Source organism: Theobroma cacao, chromosome 6 (assembly GCF_000208745.1).
Source record: "Theobroma cacao cultivar B97-61/B2 chromosome 6, Criollo_cocoa_genome_V2, whole genome shotgun sequence".
NCBI classification, from domain to species: domain Eukaryota; kingdom Viridiplantae; phylum Streptophyta; class Magnoliopsida; order Malvales; family Malvaceae; genus Theobroma; species Theobroma cacao.
Window position 1 is genome coordinate 13,753,449 of NC_030855.1, and position 21,445 is coordinate 13,774,893.

Below are 21,445 nucleotides of genomic sequence, written 5' to 3' on the forward strand. Positions count from 1 at the left end.
AAAAACTTTCTTAAAACCAAATTGGTTTAGGTTCCTAAAGGGCCAATGGTTTGAAGTTCAACTAAAAGAGAGGCAACCTTGGTTCTTAAACAGTGACTGCTTTAGACACATGATTGAAAATGATAAACTATTCTCAAAGTTTGATAAGAGGAATAGTTGTAGTGTTTCCTTTGGTGATGACTTCAAAGGTATTATCCACGAAATTGGAACCATTGATAACATCTCTCAAACTAAAATCAAGCATGTTTTACTATAAAAGGTCTAAAGCATAATCTACTAAGCATTAGTCAACTTTGTGATAGGGGTTTTAGAGTATGCTTTGATTCCCATGGATGTCAAATGATTGATTTTGATAGTAACAAAGTTGCATTCATTGGCAAAAGAATTAAAAATATGTATGTCATCTTTCTTGATGAAATTGAGCCTAGTGAATCTTGCCTTATTGCCAATGATGTATGTGATAATTGGTTGTAGCATAGAAGGCTAAGACATACTAGCATGCACACCATATCAAAACTCTTAAGAAACAACCTAGTGATTGGACTTCCAAAGATATCATTCGAAAATGACAAGGTTTGTGATGCATGTAAATTTGGGACATAAGTTAAAAGTTCATTTAAATCTAAGAAAGTCAAATCAACCTTTAGGCCACTTGACCTATTGCATGTTGACTTGTATGGACCAATCACTGTTACTAATCTACGAGGCAAGTCATATAGTTTTGTTATTGTAGATGATTACTCTAGATATACATGGGTATATTTTCTTACTCATAAAGATGATGCATTGCTAACTTTTGTTAAACATTGTAGAAGAGTTCAAAATGCAAAAAGCCTCATCATTGTTAGTGTTAGGAGTGATCATGGTGGTGAATTCGAAAGTGATAATTTTGAAATTTTTTATAATGAAAATGGTGTTGATCACAATTTTCTGCTCCTATAACTCCACAACAAAATGGAGTTGTTACAAGAAAGAGTAAGACTTTAAAAGAAATGGCAAGAATAATGCTTTGTGAAAATAACTTGCCAAAGTACTTTTGGTCTAAAGCTGTTAATACTGCAACTTATATTTTGAACAAAGTTTTCATTGGAGCCATGATTTCTAAAACCCCTTATCAGCTTTACAAAGGAAAAAAACCAAATATTTCTCACCTAAGGAGTTTAAGATGCAAATGTTTTGTTTTAAATAATGAAAAACACACATTGGGAAAGTTTGATGCTAGGAGTGATGAGGTAATTTTCCTAGGCTATGCATTGAACTCTAAAGCATATAGAGTGTTTAACAAAGAACTTTAGTTACAGAAGAGTTAATTCATATTGTTTTTTATGAGACTAATGCTGCACAAAGGAAGGTAGTGTTTGATGATGATGATGCAGATGACAGTGAGAAGAAAATGGAGAAAATGAGCTTGAATAACAAAAAGAATGATGGAGAAAGCTTGAAGGAAAAAAACGATGATGAACCACCATTAGAAGACTTGCAAAGAATTGAAGAACAGCACAACAATCTTCTTAGAAGTTGGAGATTTCTAAGGAATTATCTTTAAGAACTAATCATTGGTGATCCCTCGAAAGGTGTCAAAATTAGAAGGGGATTAAGAAAAGCTTGTGAGTATCTTGCTTTCATATGACAAATGGAACCTAAAACTTTTGAGGAAGCTAAAAAGGAAGAAAGTTGGATAATAGCCATGCAAAAAGAGCAGGGCCAATTTGAAAAGAGCAAAGTATGGACTCTAGTTCTAAGGCCAACCAACCACTCAATTGTTGGTACAAAATGGGCATTCAAGAACAAGATGGATGAGTTGGGAAATGGGGTAAGAAACAAGGCAAGGTTAGTTGCTCAAGGCTACAATCAAGAAAAAGGTATTGACTAGGATGAAACCTTTGCCCATGTAGCTAGATTAGAAGCTATTAGGCTTTTACTTGCCTATGCATGCTTCATAAACTTTAAATTGTTTCAAATGGATGTTAAAAGTGCATTTCTTAATGGTTCTATACAAGAAAAGGTTTATGTTGAATAGCCCCCTGGTTTTAAAGTGTTTGATAAAATTTATCATGTATATAAATTGCATAAAGCTCTATATGGATTGAAACAAGCTCCTAGAGCTTGGTATGAAAAACTTTCTAAATTTTTAATCGAAAGGGATATTCTAGGGGGAGTGTAGATAATACACTGTTTGTTAAGAAAAATAAGATTGATTTAATTGTAGTTCAAATTTATATTGATGATATAGTATTTGGTGCTATTAATGAAAGGTTATGTGAGAATTTTGCCAAGAAAATGCAGGGAGAATTTGAAATAGCATGATGGGAGAACTAAAGTTTTTCCTTAGTCTATAAATCAAGCAATGTGACGATGGAATATTCATCAACTAAGAAAAGTATACCAAAGAAACACTGAAGAAATATGGTGTGATGAATTGAAATCAATTGGAACTCTTATAAGCCCCTTCACAAAGCTTGACAAAGATGATAAAAGGAAAAATGTGGATCAAAAGCTTTGTAAAAGTATGATCGGTTCACTACTTTATCTAACTACAAGTATACTTGATATCTTGTTCAGTGTTTACTTATGTGCAAAATTCTAATCATGTCCCAAGGAATCACATTTGATTACAGTAAAAAAGATTTTTAGATATCTCTTGGATATTCAAAGCTTAGGCCTATGGTACCTAAAAGGTACATCTTTTAATCTTTTTGGCTATTCCGATGCTGATTTTACTGGCAGCAAAACTGATCGGAAAGCATTATGGTACTTGTCAATTCCTTGGAAACATATTTGTGTCTTGGTCTTGCAAAAAACAAAATTCTATTACTCTATCAACTGCTAAAGCTGAGTATATATCACTAGGTAGTTGTTGTGCACAAATACTATAGATTAAGTAGCAATTAAATGATTTTGGAATGGCTATGCATAAAGTTCTCATTTATTATGATAATTTGAATTCCATAAATATCTACAAAAATTCTGTTCAACACTTTAGAACAAAGCACATAAAAATAAGGCATCATTTCATTAGAGATCATGTGCTTAAGGGAGATATTGAAATAGATTTTGCAAACACCTTACTTTAATTAGCTGACATTTTCATAAAACCATTGAGTGAAGAACAATTTTGTAGAATAAGGAGAGATCTAAGAATGGTTGATGCTAACAAAGTCTAAACTGCATTGAAATAATCATGTCTTTGATTATATATGGCATAATGATTGTGTTCATTCCTTAATGTAATCGATTAGGAAGTGTTTTGATTAATTATAGGGATGTTAAGAGGGAAATAAGGCTCATTATAATCAATTACGACCCCTTTTAATCAATTAGAACATTTCTATCTTAAGTTAGCTAGTCTAAGTTAGTGAATCCTTAATCAGTTAAAGGTGTCTCTAATCAATTAATGAAAGTCAAATATTGGGAAAGCCTTAAGTCAAAAATACAGTAATTGGTTAACACACAAGCTAATCGATTAAAACACCCTTGTTAACAAAAAAGGATTGTAACGCGGGAAAAATTTCAAATAAAACAAATAAGGCAGGTGGTTTGAGAAACCACCCACTCAAAATGTGGCTAATCGGTTAATAACTCCTCTTAAAAGACCCTTCAATTACTTAGAGAACCATTTCTTAGAAAATCAATACCCAAGAGCCTCTAGATTTTTCGTTTTCTCTTTTCCTCTGAAGCCCGATAATCCTTATGTAAAGAGAGCCCCATGGTGAAAACATCTCTCACACATAAGGTTGCTGAGAAAGGGAAAGGAAAAATAGAAAGTGATGATCCCCTAGCTCTTCTTTTGAAAAGGAAAGGGAAAACCCAAGAATCCTCAACCGAGAAGAAGAATGAGAATAAAAAGAAGATTTTAGAGAAAGGGAAAGGAACTACTGATACAAAGATCCCCACAAGAAAAGGTACCAATTCTACTTCTTGATTTAGGAATAAGTTGCATGCTGATAGATTTCAGAGAATATAAAATGCAACAATTTCATGTGGAAAGTTGTTTGATTGGTCTAGTTTTAATGAAGTACTGATAGTGAAAGAGGATTTGGAAGAATGTTTTGAAAGCTTTAAATTGAAGAATCTAAGTATCCTTAAGGATAGGATGTTTAACCCCCTCAATAGTTAAAAAATTTTAATATAATATTACTGTGGACAAAACTAAACTAGTTAATCAAGAAGAATTTATAGAAGATACTTGAATGTCCTCTTGAGTGGTAGAGAATTTCATATTAGTGCCCGAGACTTAAAGAGAATTTCTAAAAACAGGGTTTGAAGTGGGAGAATTTAAAATAACTAAAAAATATGATCCCAGTCATATTTGGGAAATTGTAATTGGAAAAAAAGAGAAATTTCCCTCCAGTAGTTATGCCAGTGACATTAAAAATGCTCAACTTAAAATTTTAAATTATTTTATTGCAAATACACTCCATGGAAGAAGTAGTAGCTTTAGCTACGTTAGTACCCATGACTTGTGGCTGATGGAAGCTGTGTTTAATGACATTCCATTAAATTTAGGAAGATACATAATTGAGAGAATCAAGGCAACTCTATTGGGAGACAAGGCCAACTTGCCATATGGCAACATCATTTTAGAACTAGTGAAAAAGAAGGGGATTTTGAGTATAAAATTCCAAACAGACTAGACCAAGAATAAAGATAAGGGAATTTTCTTAAAAAGTGTGCTGAAAAGGGGTTACAAACTAGAAAGTAATGAATGCATCAAAACCACAAAAAGTACACCACTACCTCTCACTACTGGAACCTTTTCCAAACCTTTCACCAGTGTTAGCCAACCACCCTTTCAAGGTGAAATAATTTTAAATCTCCTCATGAAGATTGATGGGTACTTAACTAAGTAAGTTGTGAAAAGAACAAGCATTGAAGAGAAACTTCAGCAGCTTGAAGCCTTTCTACATCAAGCCAACGTAAACAAACCCTCTACTTCTGAAGCTCCAGCCATTGCTGCAAGTATGTCTAGTGAAAGAATTGCTATTGAGCAATTTGATCCACACACATCTAAACATGAAGAAAAAAAATAAGGAAAGAGTAAACAGATAATGAAAATAAGCAAGATGCTACAATTCCTTTGAAAAAAAAACAAGGCCTAGAAACTGGACAAGAAAAGGAAAATGAAAAAGTTTAAAAAGAAATTGAACAAGAAAGAGAACTAGAGAAAGAAACTCAAGGTGAAGAAGAACACCCAATTACAGGAAAAAGTGATGGAAATCCCCCTGAAGGATCTGAAGGCATCCCAATCTCTGATTTTATTAAAGACATTCTTAAGGAACCTTAATTTGACCAAGCAAAACAAAGAGTAAAGATGGAGTAAAACGTTCTATCAACTCAAAAAGGGATAGAACAAGTTACTGGGGAAACAAATCAAAGACAAGGATTAAGCAGTTGATTTCGCTCTTATTGCCAAGAAAATTGCAAGAAAAGATAGAAAATAATGGCCACTAAAACCAAAGTTTTCATAAGAAGAAAATCTGCTAGAATTACTGAGTCCACTACCAAACCAACTTCTAAATTTGCATCACCTTAAGACATCTCTTCTAGATCTTTCTCATCTTCTGAACCTGAATCCCTTCATTCCACTCATGTTGAACATCTTAATGTGCACCTAGGGACTGATGAATCCTACTTAAATGAGTCCTTTTTCGAATCTGATTAGATAAGTTTCACCTTTAAGCCCCTCTTTTGCATGATGACAAAAAAGGGAGAAAATAGGAAAATAGGACTAAAAAGTAAGTTGGTAGGAAAGATAAGAAAGACAAACTCAGTCTTGAAGCTATGCCTCTATTGTCTTTGTTTTTGTGTGTTTTATGAAACAATGTTTTATGTTGTTGTCACGACTAGGAACTCCCATCGAGCCCATGACAACCGCCGAGACGTCCCGATAGGCACTCATTACTCGGAATGGCGATCGAAACCCTGCAAGGCTTAGCATCAGCTTTCGCATCTCCCCGGTGAGCGACAGTTATTAAATCTTGCATTTCAAGAAATCACAAATCGTTTCCAAATCAAAACAATATAATATTATTGTTTGGCTCACAGGGGCATTTTCATCATTTTTCTTCGAAAATACCGAAACCCGCCAAAAACATGGTGTGTGGGTGAAAAACACATGTTTCATAATTAAAAGTAAATTTAGATGTCTAAAATAATTATTTGAAATGAAATTATAATTGTTTGAATAAAATAATAATATTCAATAAAATATTTTATTTTATAAAAAAATAATATTTATAGAGAAATCCGTAAATAATTTTTGTAGTGTAAAAGCTAAGTATATTCACACGTACTTTAAAGCAGATAACTGAAGTATAAAATTTCTTTTACAGTGACACGTGGGCCCCCAACTAACCAATAAAGTGCGAGTCTGTGAACCTACAATTTTGACGATGCAAGGCTAACTGAAGTCCTTGATGCAATAGGCTATCTACCGGCTATCCCGAGCCTGAAATGTGGAGAATTGAGGGTGGTGAGATTATAAAATCCCAGTGAGTAAACAAATACCATCTAAACCATCTAAAGTCGAGTAAATAGAGACAATTAAAATAAGTCATCATATTATAATTTCATTACCTTACAACTCATTTCAACCAAATAAACAACTAGGCTTATGATTTCCTTAAAAGCTTGGCTCGTGCCAAAAATCATTCTCATACTCAGTTATCAGGGATGTCTTGATCAAGGGCTATCCCAACCGAGTCCGCCAAGGCTGTTAAAAAGTCATGTACGTATAAATTATGTTTTTATTTTGAAAACATAGTTATTCCTTGACGTTGGCTGAGTTCACCCTCACGTGGTGGTTTGACGTGAAGTGAACTCTAAAAGTGTTAGCCTCAGGAGTTATCCACCCGCGCCTCTCATACTGAGGTAAGATATAACGAGGTTTACCGTGCCCCTCTAATAGGCTGATCCACGAAAACCCGCCCACTGCAGTAAGCTAATCAATATCCCACCAATTCAATAACATGATATGGCAATTATTATAATTCACAGCCTTTCAAGGCTAAATACATATTTCATACATTTCAACACAAATATCAATTCAGTCATTCATGCAATTATTGTCATAAGCCATTCGATTCAAATCATAAATTTACAACATATTAGTGGTCTCCAATTACTCTATTTTTCAAAATCATTATTTAACTTCAAGACAATTTATAAAATCATTTCTTTTAAACACATTTTGTTTATAAAACATAAAGATTTGCCATTTAAACTCATTTTTCATAAAATCATAAAATCGGATAAAAAAAACCACTTTAGATAATTAAGACGATAGTAAGGTTACTCACAGTATCAGGAGTAGAAATACTCCTAGTCCCGATCTTTGGTGTAATCTCTTTATCCTTATCAAATAGCTCACCACCTATACATCACACATGACACAAAATTCAATAATTTGTGTCAATTTGTCATAAACTATTTCAGGCTCTCTAAATCTAAATGAATTCATGCGATGGGATGTAAAATGTCCGATTAATCGCTTAAATCTGATATTTGACCTAAGTCACACTATACTCAATCTAATCGGCTAAAATCTCCAATTTAACTCTAAATCAGTTCTTCTCACTTTCTACACTCCAATTATACCTAAATTACCTTAGTGACTATGAATGAGATTCAATTTATCAGTCCCGAGTCAATAATCACACATGTCTATACGTCGAGCAAAAATTCATATTTTCACACCAAAATTTCCCATTTAATTTCTAACCTCACCAATCATCAAATATCACCAAAATATCATGAAATATCATCAATTTCAGCCTCAATATTCTCCCTAGAAAATTCGGCCTCTTATGGGTAATGGGAGAAAATGAATTTTTCTTGTTGGCTTTTCTTGCCACACATCACTAACTAACTAAAAACACTAACATAACTTGAAATTAAATCAATCCAACATCATTCTCTCTCCATACCCATTCGGCCAGCCATGAATTCACCATAAAAACATGAAATTTAACCATGAAAAATAAGGAGAAATGCATGGGAAAGGTAGATCACAAGTCAAAATCAAGAAATTTTACCTTTGATTGCTTGATTACTTGAAATCCACCAATTTTCCCTTGAATTTTCCCACCTAGGGTTCTTATTCTTCTTTTCTTGCTTTGTTCTTCCTTTTGTTTTCCTTTGGCCGGCCATATGAAGAAAATGGGCTGATTTTGTGCTAAATTTAAAGTTAAATAATAAATGGTTATAAACTTGACACATGTCACCTTATTATTGGTCTATTTGTAATTTCTTAACTATTAAGATTTCTCTCTCCACCATATAAATTCCTTCAATTATCCATGATAATATTGGGTAAAATCCATGTGCTGGACAAGTGTTGGGTGTATAAAATTATAATTTTGCCCCTGATGTGGCAAACTGACTATTTTACCCCTATGCTTGAAAAAATGCCGAAATTAAAATTTCTCACTTCTCAAACTCAAATTATGTTCTAAATAGTCAATCTTGATCAAAAACTTCTTCCAACATATTTAACCTCGAGTGGCAAAATGACCATTTTACCCCTAGAGCATGAAAATTTCAATTTGACTCCAAATCTGTCCTCGAACTCCGAATCGCCACTTGAAGTCATTCTAGGGTTTTAAAATTCTCAATTTCATCTTAAAATCTCTATTTAGACTAGTTCGAGACTTAATTCAACTTGATTGTACTATTTGGTACAATACCGTCCTTTAACGATTTTCAAAGTACCCACGTAAGCAAACATGCATTCTTATGTAAGAATGGCATAATAAACATATTGTAGAGTCAGGCTTGACAGTTGTGCTATGAACAATGGTTAAAGTTTATGTCTTTATGATGGAATTGTGTTGGATATATACATATACATGTTCTTATGATTGAATGCCTTTATTTTCTATGGCTTTATATTGGATAATTTTATTTAGGGCACATATTTAGGAGAAACATATACTCAGGGGGAGCAATCTGTTAGAAATTTTCATAATATGGTGCCTTGAAAAGCAAGTATATTCTCATGCTTAATTTCATTAAATTTGTAATGAAAGTACATTTTGATAATGAGACAAAGATTTATTTTAAGTAAGCATTCATTATCAAGTTATTAAGGTGCCATGATTCTATCAAGATATTAAAATACATTTGTATGAAGAGTCATACATAGGAGACATGTATTTTAATTGAATCTAAAAATTATTCACAACCATAGAATAAGACTGGTCACTTTATTGTATAAACGCTGTAGTGTTCAGATTACTTCCAATTAAATAAATGTGATTCACTTCAAGGCAATGATGAGTCTCAAATCATCGACATGGTTAACTTCGAGTAATGACACTATAACATGAACTGAAATCATGTGAGAATCAAATTTAAGTTTAACCGTTACTTAAATCTTGATCTCACACTTATACATTTACTTATAATCGAACCAAAATCCTAATGGATAATGGACTCGTGTTTAATCTCCTTATAATCTCTGATTTACCATGAGCATGATCATCATAAAGCGTTGATCTAGATTCCGTATTTTGAGATTATAATCAAGATGAACATCTAAGAACATATATCCAAATAATGGAGTTCATAGTATTTAACATCATTTCTAGTTATTTTAGAAAGATTGGTGATTAATTTGAGCGCAGTGGATTGATGAATTAGCTATTCATCACATCTAGATACTCAAAAGATTAAATATAGAGTATTGAATCACTAATTGGATGAAATCTAAGACTAAGGGAAAAAATTAACATAAAGGGTAAAATGGTAATTTTAACTTTTGTCATTGGATGGTTATGAGGGTTCACAATATAAGGTTTGCAATTGGACAACTAATAATTAATATCAAGTATTGAATTGTTTCTTGTAATTATAGTTAATCCAAAAGTGCAACCATGAATCTATGGTAGAGTCATTTGATGGTTAATAAGCTTAAATTATTTTTTACTAAGATTAAGAATAATTCTAAGTTATAAGAGCTTGGAATATCTATGTCCAAATAGAATCCCCACTTAACTTCATAGAATTCAACTTGTTTAAGTAAGAATGCATGTTTTGATTTGATTAATTAAATTGTGTACAAAAATGGCAGCTTTAACATGTTTATCTTAATTTAGACAAGAAAACATGTCTGGTCTTAATTTAGACAAGAAAATATATTTGTTTTAATTTAAGACAAGAAAAATATTTTTTATTTAATATAGACAAGAAAACATATTTGTCTCAATTTGGAAAAGATAAAATATTTTTGTCTTAATTGAAGACAAGAGTTGTTTTAAATTAAGATAATGTTAGGAGGATTTTTGCAAAATGAATCTAGACATCCTTGTTGATAAAAAAAGACTATGTTTGACAATCACTCTTTTATTTATTATTAATTTTTTTAAATAAAGATGGATAATAATAAAATAAGAGTTATTATTCAATAAGGAGTTTTATTTTATCAAGAATTCTAAATGATAATTAAATAATTAAATTATTTATTCTTTAATTTTAATTTTGATAATTTTGGAATATGTTTGATGCTTCCATAACTCTATATGAATAGTCAAGATCGATTCAAAGCTGTTTGATTCTGATTAAACCCTTGAGGCAAGAGTTTTAATAAAAAGAGAAAAGATTAGAAGAAAAGAAAGGGACATATTTTTTTCTTGAAAAAGTTTCAACCATCACTTCTCTTCTCCTCCTCCGAACTTTATCGTATCATTCTTCCTCTGTCAAGCCCAGCTCTACAATATGTTTATTATGCCATTATTACATAAGAATGAATGTTTGCTTACTTGGGTACCTCGAAAATCGTTAAAGGACGGCAATAAACCAAATGGTACAACTAAGTTGATTTAAACCTCGAACTAGTCCAAATTGAGATTTTAAGATGAAATTGAGAATTTTAAAACCCCAGAATGACTTAAAATGGTGATTTAGAGTTCGAGGATCAATTTGGAGTCAAATTGGAATTTTCATGACCTAAAGGCAAAATGGTCATTTTGCTACCCGAGGTTAAGATGTGAGTGTTGGATGAACTTTTTGACTACGATTGATCATTTGGAGTATAATTTGAGTTTGAGAAGTGAAGAATTTTAATTTCGACATTTTTTCGAGCATAAAGGAAAAATAGTCATTTTACCACCGCAAGGGCAAAATTGTAATTTTACACACCCAACACTTGTCCAGGACATGAATTTCACCCATTATTATCATGGATAATTGAAGGATTTTATGTGGTGGAGAAAGAAAGCTTAATAGTTAAGAATTTAAAAATAGACTAATGGTAAGGTGACAAGTGTCAAGCTTTATTTCTTTATTATTTTTCTTATAAATTAGCACAAAATCAGGCTATTTCTCTTCATTATGGCCGGCCAAAGGAAGAACAAAGGAAGAAAAGAAAGAACAAGAACCCTAGGGTGAAAATTCAAGAGAAAATTGGTGGATTTCAAGTAATCAAGCAATCAAAGGTAAAATTTCTTGATTTTGACTTGTGATCTACCTTTCCCATACAATCTTTTGCATTTTTCATGGTTGAATCACAAGATATCATGAAGGATAATGTGCTAATCAAACCCTAAGAGAGAGAATTTGATGATGATTTAGATAGATTTTTAAGATATATGGATGTTTTTAGTTATTTATGGTGTTAAGTGTAAGAATTAAGCTTGAAATTCACATATTTCTCATGAGTTCATCATTGGCCGAATCTTTCTTGTAGAGTGTTGATGGTGGATTTGATTTTATTTCAAGTGAATTGCTTAGGAAATGATGAATTATGGTGAAAAAATCAAGTAGGAAAAATTATAGTGTTGATGCACCCACCATGGCCAAATTTTCCAAGAGAAAATGTGAGGATGATTTTGCCATATTTCAAGTTATTTAATTTGTGTTTGATGAGTTGGAGTATTGGGAGAAAAATGGAATTATTTGGAGTTGAATTGGACGTATTGGCCAATTAATCGGGTGATAGATCGAATTAGGCTAATACCATTTTATTTAGGTACACAATTGAATTTGTGTAGAACATTGTGTTTAGACGATAATCTGAATAATTTGCATTCCATTTCATGCATTAGTATAGAGCCTGAATTGGTTTTATAACAATTTAGCATAAATGTAGTAAATGGTTTATTGTGCATTATGTTTAGGTGGTGAGCATTCTGGCAAAAGTAAAGAGATAGTACCCGAGGATCAAGAATCGAAGTACTCGAAATTCGACTCCCGAAATAGTGAGTAACCTTACTATCATCTTAATTATCTAAAGTGGTTTTTATCCAATTTTGTGATTTTATGAAAAATGAGATAAATGGTAAATCTTTATGTTTTAAAAGCAAAATGTGATTAAATGAAATGATTTTATAAAATTGTCTTGAAATTGAATGATGGTTTTGGAAAATGGAGTAATTGGAGACTAATTGTTGTGTTGTAAATTATGGTTTGAATTGAATGGCTTATGATAATGTGGGCATGAGTGGCTGGATTTGGTAAATGTGCTGAAAATGTATGAACTGTTGATTTGCCTTGAAAGGTTGTAAAATAAAATAATTGTCATGTCATGCTGTTGAATTTTATTGAATTGGTGGGTTATAAATTAATCGCTGCAGTGGACGAGTTCCGTGGACTAATCTATTAGAGGGGCACGGTAACCCCATTATATTCATACCTCAGTATGAAAGGCGCGGATGGATAACTCCTGAGGTTAACACTTTAGAGTTCACTTCACGCTAAACCACCACGTGAGGGTGAACTCAGCCAACGCCAAGGATCGACTATGTTTTCAAAATAAAAACATGATTTATGCGTACATGACTTTTTAACAGCCTTGGCAGACTCCGTTGGGATAGCCTTCGGCCAAAGTATCCCTGATAACTGAGTATGAGAATGATTTTGGCACGAGCCAAACTTTTCAGGAAATCATAAGCCTCGTTGTTTATTTGGGTGAAATGAATCTATTTTATCTTATTAAAATGAGTTCGAAATGTTGTGAATCATTTTTATGCTAATATATTTTATCTGTCTCCATTTACTCAGCTTTAGATATTTTAGATGATATTTATTTACTCACTAGGATTATATAATCTCACCACCCTCCTTTCCACCCATTTCAGGCTCAAGATAGTCTGTAGATAGCTCATTTTGTTGAGGTCAAAAGTTGGACTTGCATCCTCAAAAACTGTAGGTTTATTGTTTTTAATACTTTTGGTCGTTCGTGGGCCCACGTGACACTGTAAATTAAATTTTATACTTTGGTTATCTATATTACAGTATGTATGAATTGATTTAGCTTTTACGCTACAAAAATTATTTACCGGTAACTCTATAAATATTGTTTTATAAAAAAATAGAATATTTTATTGAATATTTTTATTATATTCAAATAGTCATAATTTCATTTTAAATGAAGGGTTCAGATATTTAAACTTATTTTTTATTATGAATTATGTGTTTTATACTCGCATACTACATTTTTAGCTAGTTTCAAAATTTTTGAAAAAAAATGACCAAAATGCCCCTGTGAGACAGAAATCATTTTTTTATTGATTTAAGTTAGAAATAACTTAAAATCTTTTAGAACATGATATTTGGCAACGGTTACTAACAGGGGAAATGAGAAATTGATATTAAAGCCTTGCGGGATTCCGATTGACATTCCGGGTAATGAGGTCGATCGGGACACCGCGGCGGTTGTCACGAGCTCGAGGGGAGTACCGGATTGTGACATCCTCTCTCCCATTCTTAGCTAAATTTTTTAAAATAAAATAGTCATTAATTTTTAGGAAGAAAAAAGAGACAAAATCGGTTGCCATCTTTTAGTCTTGCATTCCACACCTTGTCTACTCAAGGTACAAGTTGCAAGCATTCTTAAAGAATTAGTGATAAACTTGATTGGTCCATAAATCATTCATTGGTATGGTAGTGTCTGAAAATAAGAATCTCAAAATAAAATGTACATTTTTTTCTTACTTAATAGATTCTTGTTTTTTTAAGATGTGATTATGTTACTTACAATCAAAATTATGTGTGTTTTCGCTTGTATAATTGGATTGCTTGCTTTCTTTATAAAAGAAATTTTTTGAAATCCATGCTTTACACAATCACATCAATCCGCTAAAATCTTACTCCAACAATTGGTATCAAAGTAAGTATTATTGCAAGTTTTGTTTCCTATATCTATTTAGCATGGTTGGCACCTTTGCATATATTTAACTATCTTGATGTGATCAATGTTTGATTATATGTTATAATGCATGATTCAAGGTTTTTACCACATTAATTGTTCTCGAAAATTTTGCATGTAACATTATCTTTTGGCTATGTAACAAGAAAGGTGGCATATCATTGCTATGTTTTCTTTTTTATTTTTTTTATTTTTCCTTAGATTTATGTAATTAGGAAAAGTTATGTAATTTTAATATTAATTGGTATGTTTGGTGCATCCATGGAGAAAGAAGATGAAAGCTAAAAGGAAAACAGTAATTAGGTAATATTTGATCTCTTTAATTTTTTTAATGACTATTAATTTTTTTTAAGAAAATGCAGTTTTTCTTGTACCAATTTTTTTTTTTAGAAAAAGTGTTTTTCTTACATTAAAATTTTGTTATTATAAAAATATTATTTTTTCTATTAAAATATTTTTCTCATTGATTAAAAAAAAAGGAAGGAAAGGTGGGGTGTGCTGTTGGGTAACACACATCAGCACAAGCTGCAACCAAGTGCAGCAGCAAGTTCTGCTTGCCTGCAGGCTACTGTAGGTGTGCAGCCCACCCTTGGGTTGTTGGGCAATAGCCCATTAAGGTGGGCCCCTTCTAAATTTTTTTTAATAAATTAATTTTTTAAAAATATATATATTCTTAAATTTTTTTCAAATTTTATTTTTTTATTTTTAGAAAATTAATATTTTAGTCTTGGATTGAAATTTATTTTATTTTGGTAATAATTAATGAGATTAATTAATTAAACAAAATAAAATTATTTTCTTAAATTAGGTTGAAATTAAAATTAAAATTGGGGATTTTAAATAGTCATAAAATTCAAAGGAGTACCAAATGGAAGTGATCTTAACAAGCAGCGGAAGTCAGCAAGATTAAAGAGAATTACAAGTTGTAATTTTTTTTATTTTATTTTTTCTAGGATGGATATTATTATTATTATTATTATTATTATCTATATGAATGATATTAATTATTATTTGTATGCTTGAAAACATATCATCTAGAATTAAGATGCCAACTTCTCTTAAGGAATGTCATGCATACATTATGTCTTTTAGTTGAAAGAGTTTTATGCTATGAGATACATAATGAACATAGGAAAATAAATCGCATCTAGATAAGATGGTAATATGGACTTAGTTATATACTAAAAGTGTTTAGTTGGAAACATAACCAAGCCCATAATTTGACTTAGGATATTCTAAAAATGCATCTAGAAAATCTAGTAAAAAGTCAAACAAAACCCTAAGTATAAAAATATTGAGTGGGAGAGGATGCTAGTAATCCTAGAGTCCACGGTCTTCATTGTTGGCCCATTGGCATGTGAAACATGTCACTCCTTACAAGAGGATATGAATCTAGATCATGATGGACTGGGTCTTCAAAAAGATAAATCTTTTTAGGTGGATTATAAAGTGAGACCTCCCATAAAGACTCACTAAATAAGGAGCTTAAAAGAATGAAACAATAGTTGTTACACTCAACATGAATTTACTATTAACCTACTTACAGTAGCTCTGTTAGTAAACTTCATGGACCAAACGAAGGTGCTCCTTAACAAAATTAAGTTTGAAGATACTATGTAACATAGTTAAGTGGGAGGGTCCTAGTTTGCCTAGTAGTAAATTCTCATGGTAACATAGTTAATTAGTTAAAAGTTCTATCACTTAAAAAAAGCTTATCTTTAAAATTTTTAGTGCTATTCACCCCCTTTAACACTCCAACGGGACCAACACCCCAAAAGTGGTAAGTCCCAAAAGCGATAAATCCCAAAAGCAGTAGACCCCAAAAGTGACAATATAGCTTAACTAAGGGAGAGCAATTATGGACTTATTGCACTATACTCTTTTTCCCTTTTGTCCGGTTTTTGTCCCATTGGGTTTTTTTTTTGCTTAAGGTTTTTAACGAGGCAGTAATAACACATCCAATTAGGCCACCATAATAGTGTTTCATCCAAAAGGGAGTGTTATGAAATATGGAGATATCACACTGCATTAGACTAATTCAAATTAGAATAAATTTGATAAATGATAAATGTATTATCCATATTCTAGATATTTTAAGATTAATCTACATGTGGATATTATCTAGGTTATAGTGTGGGATTTATAAATAAGATAATGTAATTTAGAGATGTATCTTGGTAGGAGATTGTGATAGTCATTAATCTGTTAAGGGCTTCAACTATAAATAGGGAGTCACCTCACCTTTATTTATATCACAGTTATTTTTTATTCTAAGCATTGCTTCAGTAATATATAAAGAGCATTATCTCAATATCTCTCTTTGCTTCTTGTTTCTATTATTTCTTTTAGAACAAAAAAAACAATTTATTGTGTGATTTTTTCTTATGAAAGTATTTTTTGTAACTTGTAATCTCATTAAATTTACTAATACCTATGACATAAACAAAGCCATGAATACAAACAACTCCACATAACTAGGGATATCCAGGTAAAATGTCTGTTATTTTTTAAGTACCCTAATTCGAATCCTATTATTTTATAAGATACCTAAACCTTATAAATATTTAATTAAAATTTTTAATTGCTATATAAACTCATATCTTAATATCCTAGACACTACCCATTAAGTATCTAATTAAAATAAATTTAAATTAATTTTTTATGTATATAATTAATAAAAATTAAATTAATAAATTAAAGTTAATCCATCAAAAATAAATAAAAACTTAAAATCATATTTACAACAATTAATAAATTTTATTATATATTAAATTAATTATAACAAATTTATAAATAAAAATAATATATACAAAATTAAATTTTATTATTAAAAATTCATCATTATCCACTTATAAAATATTCTCATACTTGACAATTCATATTTCCGTGTCGTAAACGTATCAGACACAATTAGACACGAAACACGTTAAGGCTAAATACGAACACAAAACGTTTAATATTCGTATCTTAAATTTAAAACACATATACGTATACGTCCAATAAACGTGTAACATGACACGACACGATTAACACGTTTATTAAAAGTGTCAATATACGACACGACACGATTAATAACACGTTTAACACAATTAACATGTTTAACACGATTAAATAAAAATATTTACAATTAAATATAATTTTATTATTTAAATTTAAAATCTATAATTATAAAAATAATTATAGCAAAACAAAAATAATAATAACATCAAATATAATAAAATTTAATATAAATAACATATATAAAATTTATCATCATATAATATGATAAAATACATCATTAAAATCTAACCTTCAAATACTAATAATATCAAAAATCATTCATAATTTTCAATCATAATAATTACATTATTACTTTTATAAAATTAAAAAAACTTATATAAATAATTATTTAAAATTATTTATATAAGGTTAAAATAATCTTTAACTATTAATTTTTAATAGGTTAATCAACATGTCACGTATACACGTTTAAACACGATAACACGATTAAGTAAACGTGTTTTAAACGTATTTGTCGTGTCTGACATATTAAGATATAAAAATTTTTATGTTTTAACGTATCAGACACGATTAGACACTAAACATGTTAAGACTAAACTCAAAATCTGTTTAACTTGTATTTTTTTCATGTCGTGTCTAAAATTGTCAGGTCTAAATATTCTCAAAGTTGTGTTTTTTACCATTAAACCGTTATCAGGACAGATGTGTAATTTGAAGGAGAGAGGGAGGGTAATATGGTCAAAGAAAGAAATAAACCGGGTACAAAAAAGTCAAGATCTCGAAATCGTGCTTTGTCCCAGTCCCTTTAACGTCATTGGTCTCAGTCTCAGGGCCTTGTTGGCTCTTTATTTACTCTTTCGCTTGACTGAAACGTTATCCATTCTCGCTTTTCCTCAGAAGCGCAGATTCTCTGCGGACAAACCCTAGACAATTTGACCCTGGAAAATGTCGGGAAAAGGAGCGAAAGGGTTGATTACGGCTGGCAAATCCACTAAGGACAAGGACAAGGACAAGAAGAAACCCGTCTCTCGCTCTTCTCGCGCTGGTCTCCAGGTCTCTCTCTGTCTCGCTCTCTCTCTCTTTCTTACCCTTTTTTCCCGTTAATTTCCTGCTTGATTTTGATGATGTCCGTGAATCAGGTTTTCATTTTGTGAGTTTTATCTATGAAGCATTGTTTAATTCTAGGAAAAAGTATAGTCTAAGATCAAGCAAATTTGATTCTTTTTTTTTATTATTTTAGTTAATTTTATTCTCACTGTTAATGCTTTACAATTATTTAATTTATTTGTATCAGTCTTCCGGCTCTTTTTGTTTTCTTTTTTTTTTAAAAAAAAGAACTGTTAAAATTACATTGGAAATGCTTAAGCAGGAATTTGCATTAGTATTTAGCTTTTTTTTGTGGAAATTTGCCTAACTTATCGCATCACATCAAGGTAAACAAAGTTTTGCAATTTAAAGGGGGGCGATAGCCGAAAAATAAATATTTATACATAGATAATTTGGCAATCGATGCAACTCCAATAATCTTTAGCTTTTTCTGTTCATTTTGACTTGTGGGTATGAACCATTTGGATTGGTTGTCCTTATTATTTCCGATGGTAAACACTTTATCTTGTTAAATTGCCCTTTTATAAATATATTTTGTAGCTTTGTTGCAAAGGATGCCACTGAAGGTAGTAGTTGTCTCTGTTGATGTTTGAATGTCGGTATTATTAACTGTGCTTTTTGTTGGTAACTTTTCATTATCAGGTTTTATATGTTGTATGACCTTAGTTATTGCAAGGGGAAACTTATGTGTTCTATGAACATTTGTGGTCCAGAATTCTGCTTTTTTAATTATTATTTTGTTTGCATGATGAGAGTGAAATAGAATAGGTGAAAGTTGGGTGGGGAATTGGGACAATTTGTTCCCATTGATATATCTGCTTCTGCCTTTCCATTTAACGGAGTAATTCTCATAGCTTCTGAGATTTGTATGTAATTTCCTTATTCCAAGGAGCTGGGGAAATTTTTGTGAAGGAGGTTTGAGGCATATGATATGTGTGAAAAACTAGATGGTAACTCTTGGTCCAGGTCAAATGACTACAATTCAGGATATGCTGGTTTAAAATGGGCTAATTTGCTATTGGGCTTGTTTTGTTTACTGGTTTAATATATTATGATGGCTATTAATAAGAGTAAGCCAACTTGATATTCATAAGATATTGTTTGTTTTTTTTCTTGCTGTTTTAAATGTTTATATAAAATGAGCTTGAGGCACACATTAAAATTAACTGCCATGAAATGATACCCAATAGTGAAGGTTTATTTGGGTTGGCTGCAAATTTCATAAGGGATTGAAGCACACCATTATGTGGATGTCTGTTAAGGTCTTGTCAATTATGATAACTGCTATGTATGGTCCTTTTGTATATTCCACAAGGCTTGTAGTTGGCAGCTAATATACTCTAGGCAACTTTTTTTGGGGGGGGGGGGGAGACTTCTTATAAGGAATTTCATTTCAAATCAGTATTTCTGTGTCAGTTAATTCTTTTTCTCATTATACTCAGCTGTGTGATGCAGCCTGCTGAACCAATTTTTGTTGACCTCCTAAAGTCTAGATGCAACATGATTACAATGATATGTTTGAGAGAGAGAGAGGGTGCAGGTGGGGAGAGGGAGTCTTGGTTAACTCATCAAGCAAAAGGCTTGGATGGATTGATCTTATTTATCATGGAGAGCAAGTCATGTTGGTCTGCCTTTTTTATATATATTGGTTTTGCTGCCTATTTGGACTTCTTGTTGTCTTGATCACCATAGACATCAGAATATCACTTACTATCATGAAGTTGTGCCCTTTGGTTGTTGTAGGTAGATATTCTGGTTGGATTGGTTGTATTTTTCAAATACAGTTTGGATAGGTCAAGTGCCATCAAAAAGTTCTGTGCACTTGTCTTAGATATCTAGTTAGCCAAATTTACAAACAATGGTTGTTTTATTATCTGCAACTTGTCTTGCTTCTAGGCTACCTGTAGGTGTCTTTGCCTTTTTGGTATGTTGAATTGATTCTGAAATCTTCCTAATCAGCATCCTCCTCCATGTTTAATTGAGAATGTATCCTGCATGCTAAATTGTTTTGCTGAAATTGGGTTTTCTATATGTGGTCAAGGCTTATTACTATTAGCATCATCATCTGTAGGATACGTGATAGACTGGATAATTTTATTGTACTTTGCACTCTAAGAGAACTACTGTTTCTGTAATTCTTCTAAAATATAATTATTTGCTTCTCATTATGAACCTTTGTTTTGTTTGTACTCTCTGTAGTTCCCAGTGGGTCGAGTCCACCGACTGCTGAAGACAAGGGTTAATGCAAATGGAAGGGTTGGAGCAACAGCTGCTGTATACACAGCTGCGATACTGGAGTACCTGACTGCAGAAGTGCTAGAACTGGCAGGTAATGCAAGCAAGGATCTGAAGGTTAAGCGTATTACACCTAGGCACTTGCAGCTTGCTATCCGGGGTGATGAAGAACTTGACACCTTGATCAAGGGAACCATAGCAGGTGGTGGTGTTATCCCACATATTCACAAATCACTTATCAACAAATCATCTAAGGAGTAGTTTATGTAATTGGACTCTGTTCGTTTGTGTCTGTACCCATAAACCTCAGAGAAAATGTTTGAGGCCTGCTTGTTAATGGACAAGGTGGATACTTGTTGTGTCAGTAGCTGATTATGGAGATTCAGGATGTTGAATTAGAAAGATGCTTCGAGTTGCAATTCTAGCGCAAACTGGTGATAGTCTCTATGGATGCTCTCTTGAAATGCCAGTTACTAAAAAATTTAGGAGGGTCTGGGTGTAAGAGTGATTCTTTTCTCCATTGTTATATACTAATCTCTTGCTTCGATTTTTCCTCCAAAATTATTCACTGACCCCTATGTCCTCAGCATTATGATTTACCATTAGAATTGCTGAATTTCCCCACGTCTTTTTGCGGGGGTAAAATGAAATTTTGATCTTTTCTGGTTCTTACCCTAAACAAAATTTTAAAGAGTAAATTATCTCCACCTCTTAAGATTTGAGAATGAACATTTCCTTTTGAAATAATATCAGTAGGTACATAGTTTAATGATATTGTGTGAATTTTATATTCATTTTACCTTTCTTACACCAGAGAAGAGAAACAATTAGTTTCTCTAATAGTAAAATTTATTGATTTAAGTTTATTGAATCAGTTTAATAAAAACGTCATAAATCATGTAATAATCCATATCACATTAAATCTTATGAAGACCCTAGAGCAAATTCAGGCAATTTTTG

At 31.7% G+C, this 21,445-nt stretch overlaps 1 protein-coding gene and 1 long non-coding RNA gene across 2 annotated transcripts; one reads left to right on the forward strand and one right to left on the reverse strand.

Annotated features, from left to right (window-relative positions):
• LOC108662490 lies at window positions 6,411–8,073 on the reverse strand. Its single transcript, XR_001928361.1, has 3 exons — window positions 8,034–8,073; window positions 7,299–7,372; window positions 6,411–6,448 (listed from the first exon to the last, which is right to left on the reverse strand). It is a non-coding gene; the product is annotated as an uncharacterized LOC108662490 (long non-coding RNA).
• LOC18595797 (probable histone H2A variant 3) lies at window positions 17,919–21,046 on the forward strand. The gene is made up of 2 exons (XM_007023902.2): window positions 17,919–18,196; window positions 20,450–21,046. The coding sequence occupies exons 1-2, from the start codon at window positions 18,089–18,091 to the stop codon at window positions 20,744–20,746; spliced, it is 405 nt and encodes a 134-aa protein (XP_007023964.1). The 5' UTR covers window positions 17,919–18,088; the 3' UTR covers window positions 20,747–21,046.